Source organism: Sorghum bicolor, chromosome 5 (genome assembly GCF_000003195.3).
Source record: "Sorghum bicolor cultivar BTx623 chromosome 5, Sorghum_bicolor_NCBIv3, whole genome shotgun sequence".
NCBI lineage: Eukaryota > Viridiplantae > Streptophyta > Magnoliopsida > Poales > Poaceae > Sorghum > Sorghum bicolor.
Window position 1 is genome coordinate 11000962 of NC_012874.2, and position 15759 is coordinate 11016720.

Consider the following 15759-nt stretch of genomic DNA (forward strand, 5'->3'; position numbering starts at 1 on the left):
AATTAATCATAATCATCTTTTATTGGCTGGGGCAGTGGTGTTTTGCTGGGAAATATGGATCACAAGGAATGATGTGGTTTTTGACAAAGGTTCTTTGCAGGGGGACACACTGTGAAAGGTCATTTTTGGTTTTGATAATTCAGTGACAACTTAGGTGGACTAATAGTGTTTATGTGAGATACACAGAAGATTAGTCCATAGATGAATATGTGATGATGAAGAAGCTCATTGCATATGAGACATGACATGGGGTCATGTGACCAAGGTGGAGAAGATCAAGATGAGGCTTGGTTTGATGGACCGGTTGCAAATGTGAAGGACAAGTTGGAGTCTTTGAAGCGAGGGACCACGTGTGACGGTGAAGCTTGAGCAAGACTTGGCACCGATAGACCGAAGCAACGGTGAAGAGCAAGTGAGCTCAAGATCGATGAACCAATATAGTCATATGATGATATGAAGTGGATCATATCATTTGGTGATTGGTTGGTGCATCTGTTGCATCAACATTGGAGGAGATGGAATGGAAAGTGCAAGGCAAAGGTATAACCTAGGGCTTATCCATTCACCGGTCATAGGTGTGTAGAGAAGTTTATGGGCGAATTTAGAATAGATGATTGTACTATCAAGAGGGACAAACTTGTTTGCATATCGGTCATCTAGTGCTATTTGAGCGATCTAACTTTGTATATGTTTTAGGATTGAGTGGCGTGGCAAGCTGAGAGGCTAACTCCATTGGGAAAATGTTTGTGAAATGCTAACACACATACATAATGATGGTGGACACTTGGTGGTGTTAGCACATGTACAAAGGAGGTGGAGTTCTTAGTGTAGACAGGGGTTTGGGTAGCGTTCAATGAGGAGACGCCACGTTCAATGTGGACCGTCAGAGCGTCTGATGTGACTATGTGTGGCGCTCGTGCAAGTTAGCCATTGGTAGCAATGGTCGAGTTCAAACGGCTAGTGACATATGACAGCACGGAGAGCGTCGGACGCTGGGGTCACGCATCTGATGCCTATCGTCGGCGCGTCTGATGCCCACACGTTTTGCCCAGTAAAGGGACAACGACTAGTTTAGCCATTGGGGCTATAAATAGAAGTGGTGGTTGGTTTTGGCCGGTTGTTGTTGATGGTCGATAACGTCAATATTTATTAGAACTTTAGACACAAGGGAACACATGAAAACACATTAGTCTAGGGTTTAATCTGACAATTTCCACGAGTTTTGCATATTCTGTATTTTTTAGGGTTTATTTCATAGAGAGCTGAAAAGAGGGATTCTAGTGCATATTTACCACGAAACTCATTCGTGACAGAAAACATCACGAGAAGACTCAGGAAGGGTCTAGAAGACACCCGAAGGAACGAGACCCGCAGAGGAAACAAGGTGGGGCTAGCTAGCCCCACCCTGGGGCTGGTCGGCGCCCTATTTGATCCGATGCCCGCCGCCTTCTGGAGTCTTTCTCCTACGCCTCCTTGGAAGCCAAGCAAAGTATCCCTCCATCGATTTTAAGTCGGTTTGATCCGACGGTGCACACAAGATGAAGACGCGGATCGCTGACATGGTGTTTCCTTGCCCCCTACTCCACCTCGGCCTATATAATGACGCCCAAGGCTCCCCCTAAGAGGTATTATACACCCCGGTGCTTCATATTCTTTACATAATTAGGAGAGACTAGTTCTAGTTCATCTAGTTCTAGTTCATCTAGATGTAGCAATTAGGAGAGACTAGTTCTTCTAGATCTAGTCTTGTTTAGATATTTGAGAGATTGAGTAGATGAGTAGAGATTTTTGAAGAGTTCCAGCCTGTCGACGCTTCTTCATGGCTATATTCGTCTGGATCCAGTTCCCTCACCCGGAGCTATGTTATGAGGTACTTTTGTACTTATCATTCCGATTTAAGTAAGCAACTTGTTCTTATTCGTTCTTTGGTTCACAACTCATATTGAGTGCTTTGATCTTGGTCATTACTTGGTTAAAGTAGTATATCGTAGTGTAGGCGTGGTGCCTAGGCGAGGTTTACTTGTGGATGTCCCCTGATCAGCTGGACAGTGGTAGCTCGTGTAGGTGACTTTATAGTTGCGTTGATTATTCTGTAGTCCACATCCCGTTGATAGTACCAATAGGCTTATAGGTGCCTGGTAGGAGATTACTTTATTTCTTCTCCTATTCGGGTTACTTGCCCAATAAGACGATATTATACAAAGTTTACCGGAGTCAGAATCAGAGTGCATTAGCTATTTCCTTTTTTATGATACGATCTAGCCTAATTGTAGGTTTAAGTCTATATACTTTGTCATCATCACAACTGTTCCCTGTGGATACGATATTTAAAACCTTCGGGTAAAATGTGACACTGGTATGATATTTGTGCGCTTGCAGATAATCCTACTTAAAACTTATTTACTGCAGTGCAGTTAATTTATACCAACAGTTGCTGAGCACATCAAGGCCTTGGTGGCTTGGGTGGTGGTGCTTGGGAGCCCTCTAACTTACTCATGCTTGATAGTGTTCATCCGATGGAGTGAGTGACTGATTCTAGTGCGGTTGCATTGCGAGATTGCATCGAGTGGCACTAGGTGTTCGTGTTGTAAGCCAGTGGTGCTTGTTATTCTTGGAGGTTGCCACCTCCTAGACGGCTTAGTGGCTTGTGGCTTTGTCGAAGCACGCAAGGGATTATGTGGTGCTCCGGAGAAGAGATTGTGAGGGGTACGGTGCTCACCCTGTGGGGATCGCGAAGAGCAATTCTAGTAGAGCGAGACGTGAAGGGCAACAAGTGGTCCGACCAGGTCAAGTGCTAGAGCTTGTGGTAAGCACTCCATGTGAGAGAGTGTGACTTGCTGGTCACCACTAGCAAGAGGACCAGTGGCAACCTTAGAGCTTGTCTCAACGGGGACGTAGCTTGGTGGCAACCAAGTGAACCTCGAGAGAAAATCATCGTGTCAACATTTCTTCTTCCCATTGGTTTGCAAGTTCCTAACACAAGCTTGTATTTACATTCATATACTCGTGCTTGTGTAGTTGCTCTTGTAATTAGTTAGCTTGTGTAGCTTGCTAGTTACCTTCTCGCTTGTGTAGCTAGAAGTAGTTCACTTGTGTGGCTAATTTGGTTTGTGTAACCTTGTTAGTCACATTGCTTAGTTTGTATAGCTAAGTAATTTGCGCTCTCTAATTTAGCATTGGTTGTCTTGTTATTGAGCATTGCTAGTGAGCTTAGGAGCTTTGTACTTTTGCTTACTAGTTGCGCACAGGAGTTCCCCGGTTTACAAAGTACTAGTGGCATAGGTTTGTGTGACCTTGCAACTAGATTTGGTTAGGTGAGCTCTTGCTAAGGAAGCATTTTGTTTACTTATTTAGGTTCTTTTACAAGGTGCTAGACAACTTAGTTAGAGGGGTGTAGTCTTGGCTAGACTATTAGTTTTAATTCCGCATTTATTCCGGTTAGCCGGCGCAATAAATTTTAGAAAGGACTATTCACCTCTTCTCTTGTCTGCCATCTCGACCCTTCACACCGATTATGGTTTTTGGCTCTGTTGCAATGCTCGGATGATGACAAAGAACGGATTTTTGACGCTTGCAAGCTCCTAGAATTGAGAACCAGGTATTTCTTCGCATCGCATAGATGGTCCTTCATTTATCGTCTTAAACTTTAGTTCTAAGCCTGTAATAAGTTCTAATTATGGGTGTGCTAATAAGTTTGGACTGATGCTTTTTTTTCTTAGAAGAAGGTTGAAGCAGGAAATTTTTCATTATCTAAAAAAGGTAATTATAGGGAACTACAAAGAATTTAAAAAGCTATTTTAAGCCAAATACAAAAACATGCTTGCTACTTCCCTATTCGATTATATAATAAACTAATTACACAGTTTGGTTGAAAATCGCGAGACGAATCTTTTAAGCCTAGTTAGTCTATGATTAGCCTTAAGTGTTACAGTAATCCACATGTGTTAATGACAAATTAATTATGCTTAATAGATTTGTCTTGCACAGACGAGCTATGAAATTTGTTTTTTTATTAGTTTTTAAAAACTCTTTCCGATATCCTTCCGACACATCCGATGTGACACCCAAAAAATTTCCATCTCCAATCTAAACAGGGCCTCAATAATCCTAGCCTGCAGCATCATCATCTTTTATTTTATTTTCGTAACAGATACACTAGTGCATATATCTAGAAAACTGAATCGGTTCTACCAATTACAACAGTTTTTGTACATTCCCCATGAAAGTGTTTACCTGCTGCTCTGGTGCACACTGCCGGCCCCGCACCGGCACATAAATTGGCCTAAAGATTTTGTCTAAGCTGAGATGACCGAATTTCAGTGAAAATCACCTATTTTGGGTGAGGCCTAAAATAATATTATACCGGTCAAAAAAATTCAACTAAATTCATTATTTTAGTCAAATCTAGAGTAAAATTCATATTTTTAAAATTTACCAATTGTACATGGAATTTCCACTCGAGTCCTCTTCCACACAAGCAAAAAAAAGGGTTCTGCCGTCATGGATTACGTGTGCTCAGAAAACTGTCGTCATGCGTGAGAGAAGACTTTGCCAGTCCGTCGTCACGCATGACTGCTCACACAAGAAATAACATCGTCATTTCATATAGTAGAGCTATTTGAACCTTCATTTCATGTAACTCAAACTTCACTGCTAGCCTACAGACAAGAGAGAAAGACAAGAAAACATCGTCATTTCATGTAGTAGAGCTATTTGAACTATCATGTAGCTCAAACTTCACTAGATGCCGACACACAAGACAGGAAGCCAAGAAAACATCGTCATTTCATGTAGTAGAGCTATGTAAACCGTCATTTCATGTAACTCAAACTTCACTTGTAGCCTGCAGACAAGAGAGGAAGACAAGAAGACATCGTCATTTCATGTAACTCAAACTTCACTGGTAGCCTGCAGACAAGAGAGGAAGACTTCATCACTGCTAAAGGTGCAATTTCACAAAAAGGTAGTAAACAATGGTGAAGGGACATGGCATTGTGACAAATGCAACAAGAGCTTACCATATTGCGAGTTTAGATACTTTGCTGGCGTGCCAGATCCAGGACCACATTAGGTACCTATGCTACTGCATTCCAAGAGGCTGGTGTCGAGATGGTTCGTGAGCCACTAGCATGAATGCACCACCTCAGGTCGGTCGCAACTGGGCATGAATGCAACTTAAATACATGTTGTTTCAATAGCGAGAGTTGGTGAGCCACTCACAAGCTCACGTCAACACCATAACTCCCTATTCTAACCATCAAAGATTGTTTCTCATCCAAATTATCATCATGAGCGGGCTATAAACAATTTAACTTAAGACTAGAACATAAGATTAGATCAGAATTACAAGTTGAAATAATAATTAAAGTCAAAGGAACACTAATTAACTAATAAATAAGGAAAAAAATTTATAGTTCGCCGTGAGCTATTTAAAGGGCACACGGCGAAGACCGTCTTTGCCGTGTGCCCCAGACTAGCACACGGCAAAGATCCAAGGTTTGTCGTGTGCTTCCAGTTGGCACACGGCAAAGAGTTGATGGCAGCCAACGGTGGCCGACGGCGTCAGAATTTTGCCGTCAGCCCCGTGCTAGCACACGACAAAGAGTGCATTCACCGTGTGTTTTATTTTCGCCGTGTGTTTTTCCTCGGCACACGGCAAATGTATTGACTTCACCGTGTGCTCTTCTGTTCAGCACACGGCGAAGGACGTAAACGCCGAGTGCTAAACGTTTGCCGTGTGCTGGGCTGGGTGGCACACGACAAATCAGCTCTTTGCCGTGTGCTCGATGTATTGCACACGGCAAAGCTACGGGCACACGGCAACCTCCGGTTTTCCGGTAGTGCGCATGACTGCTCACACAAGAAATAACTTTGGCACCCTACTGCTGATGTCCATCCCGAGTATAAAACTGTACGAGGAGGAGCACATGCTGCATATACTAGCGCAGCAGACCATCAGCAGCAAGCTAATAATTAGAGCGTTCCACTACAGAAACGAGCCAGGCAGAGTAGAGGAAATGGCCGGCAGCAGCAGCGAGGAGAAAGCGGTGGCGGCGGTGCAGAACAAGAAGGTGGTGCTGAGGAGGCACGTCACCGGGTTCCCCACCGAAGACGACATGGAGATCACGGTGGACACTACCGAGATTCGTGTGCCGGCGGGGCAGACCGCCGTGCTGCTCAAGAACCTCTACCTGTCCTGTGACCCATGGATGCGCGGCCGCATGACCAAGCACGAAGACGGCGCCTCCGTGCCGGCCACCGACTTTGCGATCGGAGAGGTAGACACGCATCGAAATTAGTCTCTTGTTAATAAGCGTCACTGGAGGTGTAGAGAATCACAGGTGAAGAAAAATCTGTTTGTGCATGATTCCTCAATCAGGCCATGGTCAACTACGGTGTCGGCAAGGTGATAGACTCGACGCACCCAGAGTTCACCGGCGGCGACCTCGTCTGGGGGATGAGTGGATGGGAAGAGTACACACTCATCACCCAGCCGGAATCCCTGCACAAGATCAACCACGCCGACCTGCCGCTCTCCTACTACACCGGCGTTCTTGGTCAGTAACCTAATAATGGCGGATGCATTTCGTCTTGTTCCTCCATTTTCCTTTCAAAATCTTCCAGTTACTGACAGACGATGCGCGATTGATCTGGAACGACCAGGCATGCCGGGGCTGACGGCGTACGCAGGGTTCACCCAGGTCGGCAGGCCCAAAAAGGGCGACTTCGTGTTCGTCTCGGCGGCGTCAGGCGCCGTCGGGCAGCTCGTCGGTCAGCTGGCGAAGATCGCCGGCTGCTACGTGGTCGGCAGCGCCGGCTCCGACGAGAAGGTGGGTCTGCTCAAGACCAAGTTCGGCTACGACGACGCGTTCAACTACAAGTCCGAGACCGACCTCGGCGCCGCGCTGAAGCGGCGCCTCCCCGACGGCGTCGACATCTACTTCGACAACGTCGGCGGCGCGACGCTGGACGCCGCGCTGCTGCACATGCGCGACGGCGGCAGGGTCGCCGTCTGCGGGATGATCTCGCAGTACAACCTGGAGGAGCGAGACGGCCTGCGCAACCTGTACTGCGTCATCCCCAAGGCCATCAGGGTGGAGGGGTTCAATGTTGGCCGCTTCTTCCATCTGTACGAGAGGTTCGAGGAGGAGATGGCTGGGTACATCAAGGACGGGAAGGTCGCCGTCGTTGAGGACGTCGTCGAGGGTATTGAAAGCGCACCGGCAGCTCTGATCGGGCTGTTCTCGGGCAAAAATGTGGGGAAGCAGGTGGTTGCGATTGCAAGGGCATGAGTCCCGAATTAGCGGTTTTGATTAAGGACAGGCCCGACAAATATAATAACATCTTTAAGTGTGATAAATATATATAAATTGAAGTGTAATCTCAACAATACTTTTAATTGTTTTATACATGTAGTTCGTATTCATGATCAAAAAATTATAATGCTACGATGAAAAATAGGTGAAATGATAGTTTGATGTGCTGTAAATTGAAAAAAAAATCAAGGATATTAAATTTTTCCTTCAGTATTGGGGGTGGTCATGGCCCCTCGTGGCCAACTCCTGATCCTGCCACTGCATGAGTTGAAGCAGGATTGTTTGGTTGCTAGCCACAATTTGCCACACTTCACCTTAGGCATGTTTGACCAAGTTGGCAAGTGTTTGGTTGATAACTAAGTTTAGACATGATTCTTTTGGGCTCCACATGTCATAGAGTTAAAAAGTGTGGCAAGATTCCTTTAGGCATGGCAAAGTGTGGCAACCAATTTGCTAGCCACACTTTTTGTGGCTTGCCACACTTTTTGTGGCTTGCCACACTTGCCACACTTGCCATAGTGACGAGACGTAGTTGTATGACATTATATTCGCTTCTATTACTCATGCTATGATGGAATGTCTATGTGACAAAATGCGTAATAAGGCCTCGTTTAGTTCACTCTGAAAACCAAAAAGTTTTCAAGATTCTCCATCACATCGAATCTTGTGGAACATGCATGAAACATTAAATATAGACAAAAATAAAAACTAATTACACAGTTTAGCTGTAAATCAGAAGACGAATCTTTTGATCCTAGTTAGTCCATGATTGGATAATATTTGTCACAAACAAACGAAAGTGCTACAGTACCGAAAACTTTTCACTTTTCGGAACTAAACAAGGCCTAAATTTATTCTTCAACATGGTATCAAAAATTTGATGTCTCAAAAGCAAAACAAAGGTCTATTTAATCTTCTTCATCCAATTCTTTTGTGTAGACAGTTTTAATGGTAAATTTTTTTTCGAGAACATGCGCTGCATGCATTTCATTAAGCGAGGGAAACAGTTTTACAACAAAAGCCCATGACAGTAATCCATAGATTACCGTCACAAAATACAGCCAGACCAAAGCAGGTTAAACAGGAAGAAACAAAGAAAAGGCTACTCAACTACTCGCCAGAGGCCAGCAACGCCCCGAGCGCCCCGAAACCAGCAGCCATGCACCCAGAGTGCTGCTTCATCAAGGATAGCTTGCAGAAGAACAGCTGCTGCCGAGATGATCTGTCAAAGGTTCTCGCATTGCGCTCCTTCCAGAGGTTCCATCCGACAATGAAGAAAAGAGAGTCAAAGCCTCGATGGATTTGCTTAGGAAGCCTTTTCCTTGAATCGGTCCACCACGCCATAATGTCTTGTTCTTTGACTGAAATTATGTGCTGCAGCTGGAACCTTCTTAGGCAAGAGGACCAAACCTGGCGGCTGAAAACACAGCCCAATACAATATGATCTAAAGTCTCAGACGACTGATCACAAAAGATGCAGAGGTTGTCCTCTTGAAGCCCACGGCGCCACCTTCTATCCGCTGTCCAACACCTCTTGTGCAAAGCCAGCCAGAAGAAAAACTTAACCTTAGGGGGTGCCGAAGTTTTCCAGATGTGGCGAGCTCCCAGAGGTGTGGAATACTCCAAGAACATTGCGCCATATGCGGATGCAGCAGAGTATTGCTGGGATGCAGCAAACCTCCAGGCGAATGTGTCCGACGTCCCAGGGGAGAGGTGGACTTGTTCAAGTGAATGACACAGGCCAATGAAGTCAGTGAGCAATCTCAAAGTGTGATCGCCGGTTATATGATGCACCCAGTTGTGATTATTCAGCGCCTCCGCAACGGTGATGCCCCATTTTCTCTTGGGCACTGCTTCAAAGATAGCCTGGGTTTTAATGGTAAATGAATGGTCTATATTTCTCATCTATCCATTCTGCTGTTAAGGTATTGAAGTCCTCTACGACTTTATACATTGTGGCAAAATTAAATAAAGTCAATAAGATGCCCTATAACAACAATGAACACGAACCGCAAAAGTTTGACAGGATTTTAGAACGTGAATGAAATTAATTTCTGCAATAACTCCATCTAACCATCTTCTAATAAGCTAATTCAATCCATAAAACATGGTCCAAAAAAGTAGATTTAAATTTTGCATCTCTGAGCAACTCTAAGAGACTCTCTATATCATTCCAAAATGCTACGAATACGGATTTTGGTGAAAAATTACCCTCAAATAGTTTCTCTAAATGGTTATCCAAATATGACCATCTCTTATTCAAAAGTTTTCGCTAGCTAAAAGTAGAAGACAAAAATAACTCTCTAGCGTACGCACGAGATATAGAAGAACCGTTGCAGAGTGAAAAGACATAGAAAGTGAGTTTTTTGACTCTCCATATAATGATTTAAATGATAAGATTTAGAAAGACTCTTGGAGATGCTGTCACCTGGGCAAACCGCCACCAAAGGCCAGTGATCTACTTCTTCCTTCCTTCTTTTTTTTTTACACCACGTGACAATACTCGCCGCTACGTACTACTATACCGTCACATTGCTTCAATCTATACCAAACACGGTAGAGCCATCAAGGATATCAAGGAAAAGCAAGAGATTGTGGGCAATGCAAAGCAAAGATAGATGACACAAAACTGTTTTTGTTTTCTCAGGGGAGAAGAACAAGCATGATAGCATCGGCGGTGGCGACAAGCCTTAATTCTCTTTCTTCTTCTATTTTGCCTCTTTTGCTGTTTATTTCTCCTTTGCAGTTTGCACATAAAAATAAATATGTGTGCTAGCTAGATAGAGGTTTTGGAGAGACTAAGATCAAAATGTAACTCGAACTGGGCTCAAGCCACACACGCCGACCGAGCTAGCCTGGCGGGCGGCACTATTCAAACCAAAAAGCGAGCCCGTGGGCCGTGTCCGTTGCGGCCTTGGACCGGACGCCGAGCGATCCCCTGTGCCGCTGTCTTGGAACTCGAATCGAAGCGAATTTAGGCCTTTTCGCCCTGGCTGTCACGCTCTCTCGCGTAGTCGTGTCAGCTGGGTCCGGCCGGGAAATATCTCGGTGTTTAGTAATGTGTCGCTGCTGGATGGGGATCTGTCGTGACTCGTGACCGTCACGCTAATTCAAAGAGTAGTGCTATCTCGATCGCGAATGGGGAACGTTTGTTCTAGTTTTACCCAAGAGCAAAATGACCTCTCTAGCTCCTCAATACTTCGCCTTTTTGAAGTTTATGAATATACGGCAATGATTTTTGTAGAAATTGTCTACGATATAAGGCCAAGAGGGGTATCAAAACATATGTCAAAGTAGACACATAGATATTTTTTTCATTAAAAGGGTGTTTAGAACTGCTCCAACTCATCAGAAAATTAGAGTTTGTAAAACACATCTTTAGATGCTCTTACAACTCTACTCTTTTTTTTTGAACACAGTGCGCGTAGGTAAAACTGTTTAACTAAAGAACATAGAGCAAAGCAGTCTCAAACACCTCCAAAGATGACAAAATTTATTGCTATTTTTATTAGATGAAGGAATCGGTACTCACAACATTATAAATAATTTTTGGTGTTTATATATTTATAGATATATTGCTTTTAATTGCATATTTAGATAAAGTGTATATATATACATCTAGATACATAGTAAAAACTATATATTTAAAAAAGTCAAAGTATTTTATATTTAAAATAGACAGAGCACAAACAAAGTACAAAAATAGAAACCACTAAAAAAAGAAACAGCTACATGAGGAAGACGAAGTCTGGCTAAGGGGACAGAATAAGACCCAAGGACACATAGGCAATAGTGGGCAGTAGTATTGATGTTATCAATTTTTAGCATGACTTTGGAACTAGAGATCACTATTAGAATAATGGAACTCTCCTCGTGTTTTTAAGTAGTAATAAAATACAACCATTATAAGAATCTTATTAGAAGGCATTTGGTAAGGAAAAATTTATACTAAATTTTGAATGTCAACACACTAGGAGGACCTCTCACCTCACTAGGAGAAATTTAATATTCTGGTTATGGATGTCCGATAAAGATATATTAATTAATGTTGTAGGGCATGTCGTTTTTGTGTAAGAAAAGGTGTTTGCAGGTTGAGACTTAAGAACAAAAGCACTGTGCTCAATTAGTTATAGGGTTTCAAAATTGAATTTTGGCTCAAGAAAAAAAATCATGTTGAGACCAAACTAATTTTTAGTACTCTCTCTATCTCTCTCTCTCTCTCAATAAAAATATTATTCCCCATTTTTAGTATATAGTAATGTGTTTGTTTTTCATGAATGCTGAGATCAAGCTATATATATATGCCGTTCTTGTGAGTTCTGACAGAATTAGTTGAGCAAATGGTTACGGTTTCTTAAAAGTATCGGACAGGAATTTCTAAAAGTAAATAATCTGTTATCATAAATAAGATATTGGAAGCAAATAAATAAACTAGCCGTAGTGTGAGAAGCGTTAGGTTCACATTGAACAATTGATGTGGATGTTTGTATTTTTTTTTAAAAAAAATTGATTCTAGGATTTAGCAGGGCTCTCTTTTTAGCGGTGTGCCCGTCGATAACAATAAACATACGGTAACTTTTTCAAGTTCCAAAAATACCAATGAATGATCATGGCCTACCATGTTATCTTTTATCCTATTTTTATACTGTCTCCGTCCCTGAAAGAATAGATTTCTAGCAAGTTTCAGACAGATTAGCATAGCTGCCAAATGACCAAGTTACCCTTAATTAATATGAGTTTCACCATTAAGATGCACAGGAATCACTGCTTTGGGCTACGATCTGTTCACGTCATTTACTCATCCAGCCAACTGTCCACCGCAAAAAGGAGTGGGGACCATATATCCAGCCAACGACGCCACGCTCACGCAGCAGATCCTCTGTGCGTCTTTGATGCCACGATGAATACGAGGCGAGTAGTGGGACCATATATCCTAGAAATTGAATTATTTGGGGATAAATTTTTAGGCCAGAAATCTATTCTTTCAGGAACGGAGGGAGTAACAAATACATTTGTTGTTTGTACATATGCCACCACCATAAATGAAATTTGTTCTTCACAAATCGACAGCCTTTGTTGTGTTTTTCCGAAAAAATTGTAGTCCAATCTGCAGCACTGGTACAAAGGCGGGCTTAGTGGGACCACACAGGATCAAATTGTTCGATGTAGCCATTAGTCGCAATCAGTTATGTTTGAACTTTGAAGTCAGCAATTCCACCACACAGGCCCTCTTTGCAAAGATGAGCATGATTCTCTAGGTATATGATCCAAGGTCACACTCAATTTAATTAGGGCCTCTTTGGTTCTCAGGAATTGAGAGGAATTGAAAAGTTTTAAAAAATAAAATGGGAAGCACTCTCTAGATATTGATCTCAATTCATAGGATCCAAAATTTTGGCATGACTTACGTATCTCGTGATGCTGGTTAAAGATATTTTCTTATGTTTTTGGCTCGTCGTTTTCGGGTCAGAAAAATGTGTGTGGAAGTTTGAAATTAAAGTTTGAAACTTAACAAGAAAAACTACATGGAATCTTTCATGGATTAAGCACGGTCATAAAACCGCGTCGTCATGCCTGATGTCATGACTCACAAGAGAAACGACTTGACACTTGCTGATGCCTGATGTCCGTCGATAAAACTGTACGACAGTTCATGCTGAATCGGCAGTTGCATACCCCAGACGATAAGCAGACTAAGCGTCCTAGGACAACCATCCCTTTGGCCTTTGGGAGAGAAAAATGGCCAGCAGTGGCGAGGTGAAGGCGGCGGCGGCGGCGGTGCAGAACAAGAAGGTGGTGCTGAGGCGGCACGTGACCGGGTTCCCCACTGAAGACGACATGGAGATCACGGTGGGCACTGCCGGTCTGCGTGTGCCGGCGGGGCTCACCGCCGTGCTGATCAAGAACCTCTACCTGTCCTGCGACCCATGGATGCGCGGCCGCATGACCAAGCACGAGGACGGCGGCATGCCGCCGGACTTCGTCATCGGAGAGGTAGGCATAATCAAAATCTGAAGCACTATTGATCTGTTTCAGAGATGCAGTCTTTCAGACGACAAATTTGCATCAGAGATCGATGAGGTGAAGCAATTTTCGTGATGTTTTGATCCATCAGGCTTTGGTCAATTACACTGTGGGCAAAGTGTTGGACTCGACGCACCCGGAGTTCAACGCCGGCGACCTCGTCTGGGGTATGAGTGGATGGGAGGACTACACCCTCGTCACCCAGCCTGAGTACCTGTACAAGATCAACCACTCCGATCTGCCGCTCTCCTACTACACCGGCGTTCTTGGTCAGCGATCTCTACAAATTCATCTGCGTTTTGCTTTAAAATTCTGCCGGATTGCCCAATGATCCAATGTTTCCTGCCGTCGCCATCCAGGCATGCCAGGTCTCACTGCATACGCCGGCTTTTTCGAGGTCGGCAAGCCCAAGAAAGGCGATTTCGTGTTCGTCTCGGCGGCGTCCGGCGCCGTCGGGCAGGTCGTCGGGCAGCTGGCCAAGATCGCCGGCTGCTACGTGGTCGGCAGCGCCGGCTCCGATGAGAAGGTCAGCCTGCTAAAAACCAAGTTTGGCTACGACGACGCCTTCAACTACAAGTCCGAGACCGACATCGGCGCGGCGCTGAAGCGGTGCCTCCCCGACGGCATCGACATCTACTTCGACAGTGTCGGCGGCGCGACGCTCGACGCCGCGCTGCTGCAGATGCGCCATGGCGGCAGGGTCGCCGTCTGCGGGATGATCTCGCAGTACAACCTGGAGGAGCCCGACGGCCTGCGCAACCTGTTCTGCATCATCCCCAAGGCCATCAGGGTGGAGGGGTTCAACGTCGGTGGCTGGTTCCATGTGTACGAGAGGTTCGAGGAGGAGATGGCCCGGTACATCAAGGAGGGGAAGGTCACCGTCGTGGAGGACGTCGTTGAGGGGATCGAGAGCGCGCCGGCGGCTCTAATCGGCTTGTTCTCCGGGAGAAATGTTGGGAAACAGTTGGTGGCGATGGGACCGTGAATTGGAGGACTCTAACACCGACCGTTGCGACGGAATGAGCAAAATCAGTAGGAACTTGGACGTTTCTTTTTAAAAAGTAATAAACGTTGGGTACTTGGGTGACATACTCGGATGGAATCCACAGCTATAATAATCAATATTAGCTTCATTTCCATGTGTTGCAATGGGAGTAAAAAATTATCCGGGTATCATCAGGCGTTTATAAATTTGATTAGAATATACTCCCACCATATCAAATTATAAGTCATTCTAAGAATCTTGGAGAGTCAAAGTATTTTAAGTTTGTCTAGATTTATAATAACATTTATGATTCTAACTAAGTATCATTAGATTTTTTTATTAAGTATATTTTCATAGTATATATACTTGATGTCATAAGTCTTTTTAATTTTTCTATAATTTTAGTTAATTTTGAAATGCTTTGACTCTCCAAGATTTTTGGAATGACATATAATTTGCGATGGAGGGAGTTGGGATGGAGGGAGTAGAAGATAGTACCAGAGTTTGTATCTCCAAATAAACTTGTTATCAAAGTTACTGCCATGCTTAGTCTAATAAACATTTTAATACATTTTTGTATATATTTTGTCAAACTTAAAATGTTTGACTCATCGTGTTGCGAGATTAACATTTATTTTGAAATGGAGGTAGTATAGAATATAGATGCACCATGTTTGAGCACCTATTTTCATGAAATTGCAACTTTGGTTCCACCACTGCTCCTCACGCACCTAGAAACCTGAATTTTTCTTCATTACCTTCAGCAGAGATCTTGCAGCAGCTAGCCACCTGACAACAGCATGTAGCTTCACTTTCTAAACTACTGATCATGAACATATCCTCAAAAATGAACATATCCTAAAAAAACTGACTTAGTTTAGAGCAATACGTATATAAAATTAATTGATTTTACCTCATTTGTTTAATTTTACCTCATGTGTTAAGTTTCATTATTAAGTTTAGAGCTCATTTCTCTCTACGGTAGCTCAGAAATTAATTTAGTTCAAAGTAATCCATACAACAGAAGAAAAATGCAGAAAGGAAACTTGGCTACCTTTTCCCATTCAGTGGTTGCTGGATCTCTCGCTCTCCTAGCTTGTTCCTTCTTCACCTCCTTCAAAAAATTATGCACAAAGAAAATGGTACATATAGAAACTGAAATGTGCAATTCAATGATTGAATGCAACATTTTTTGCTTATGATCTTAGCTTTGTCATCAAATTCAAGAGTTCTCCAAAGAGACTATATGAAACAAAAATAAGAGCAAAAGGCATGATGGAAAACCCAGATCAATGAGCTGCACATTGACATGATATGTTCCTAATACAAAAGGAAAAATTCAGAATTCTCTTTGACATTTGTGTAATAGTAGGCAGTAAGCTCTATGGTATCACAACGTTGATTCAACTAATTGATTAAAAATTATCAAAAGTT

The 15759-nt window shown here is 43.4% G+C and overlaps 2 protein-coding genes across 2 annotated transcripts; both read left to right on the forward strand.

Annotated features, from left to right (window-relative positions):
- Positions 5877-7526, forward strand: LOC110435684 (2-alkenal reductase (NADP(+)-dependent)-like). The gene is made up of 3 exons (XM_021461576.1): positions 5877-6278; positions 6380-6557; positions 6664-7526. Exons 1-3 carry the CDS (start codon positions 5889-5891, stop codon positions 7290-7292), a joined length of 1197 nt encoding a protein of 398 aa, XP_021317251.1. The 5' UTR covers positions 5877-5888; the 3' UTR covers positions 7293-7526.
- Positions 12944-14925, forward strand: LOC8076802 (2-alkenal reductase (NADP(+)-dependent)). The gene is made up of 4 exons (XM_002449189.2): positions 12944-13310; positions 13432-13609; positions 13700-14314; positions 14797-14925. The coding sequence occupies exons 1-4, from the start codon at positions 13056-13058 to the stop codon at positions 14811-14813; spliced, it is 1065 nt and encodes a 354-aa protein (XP_002449234.2). The 5' UTR covers positions 12944-13055; the 3' UTR covers positions 14814-14925.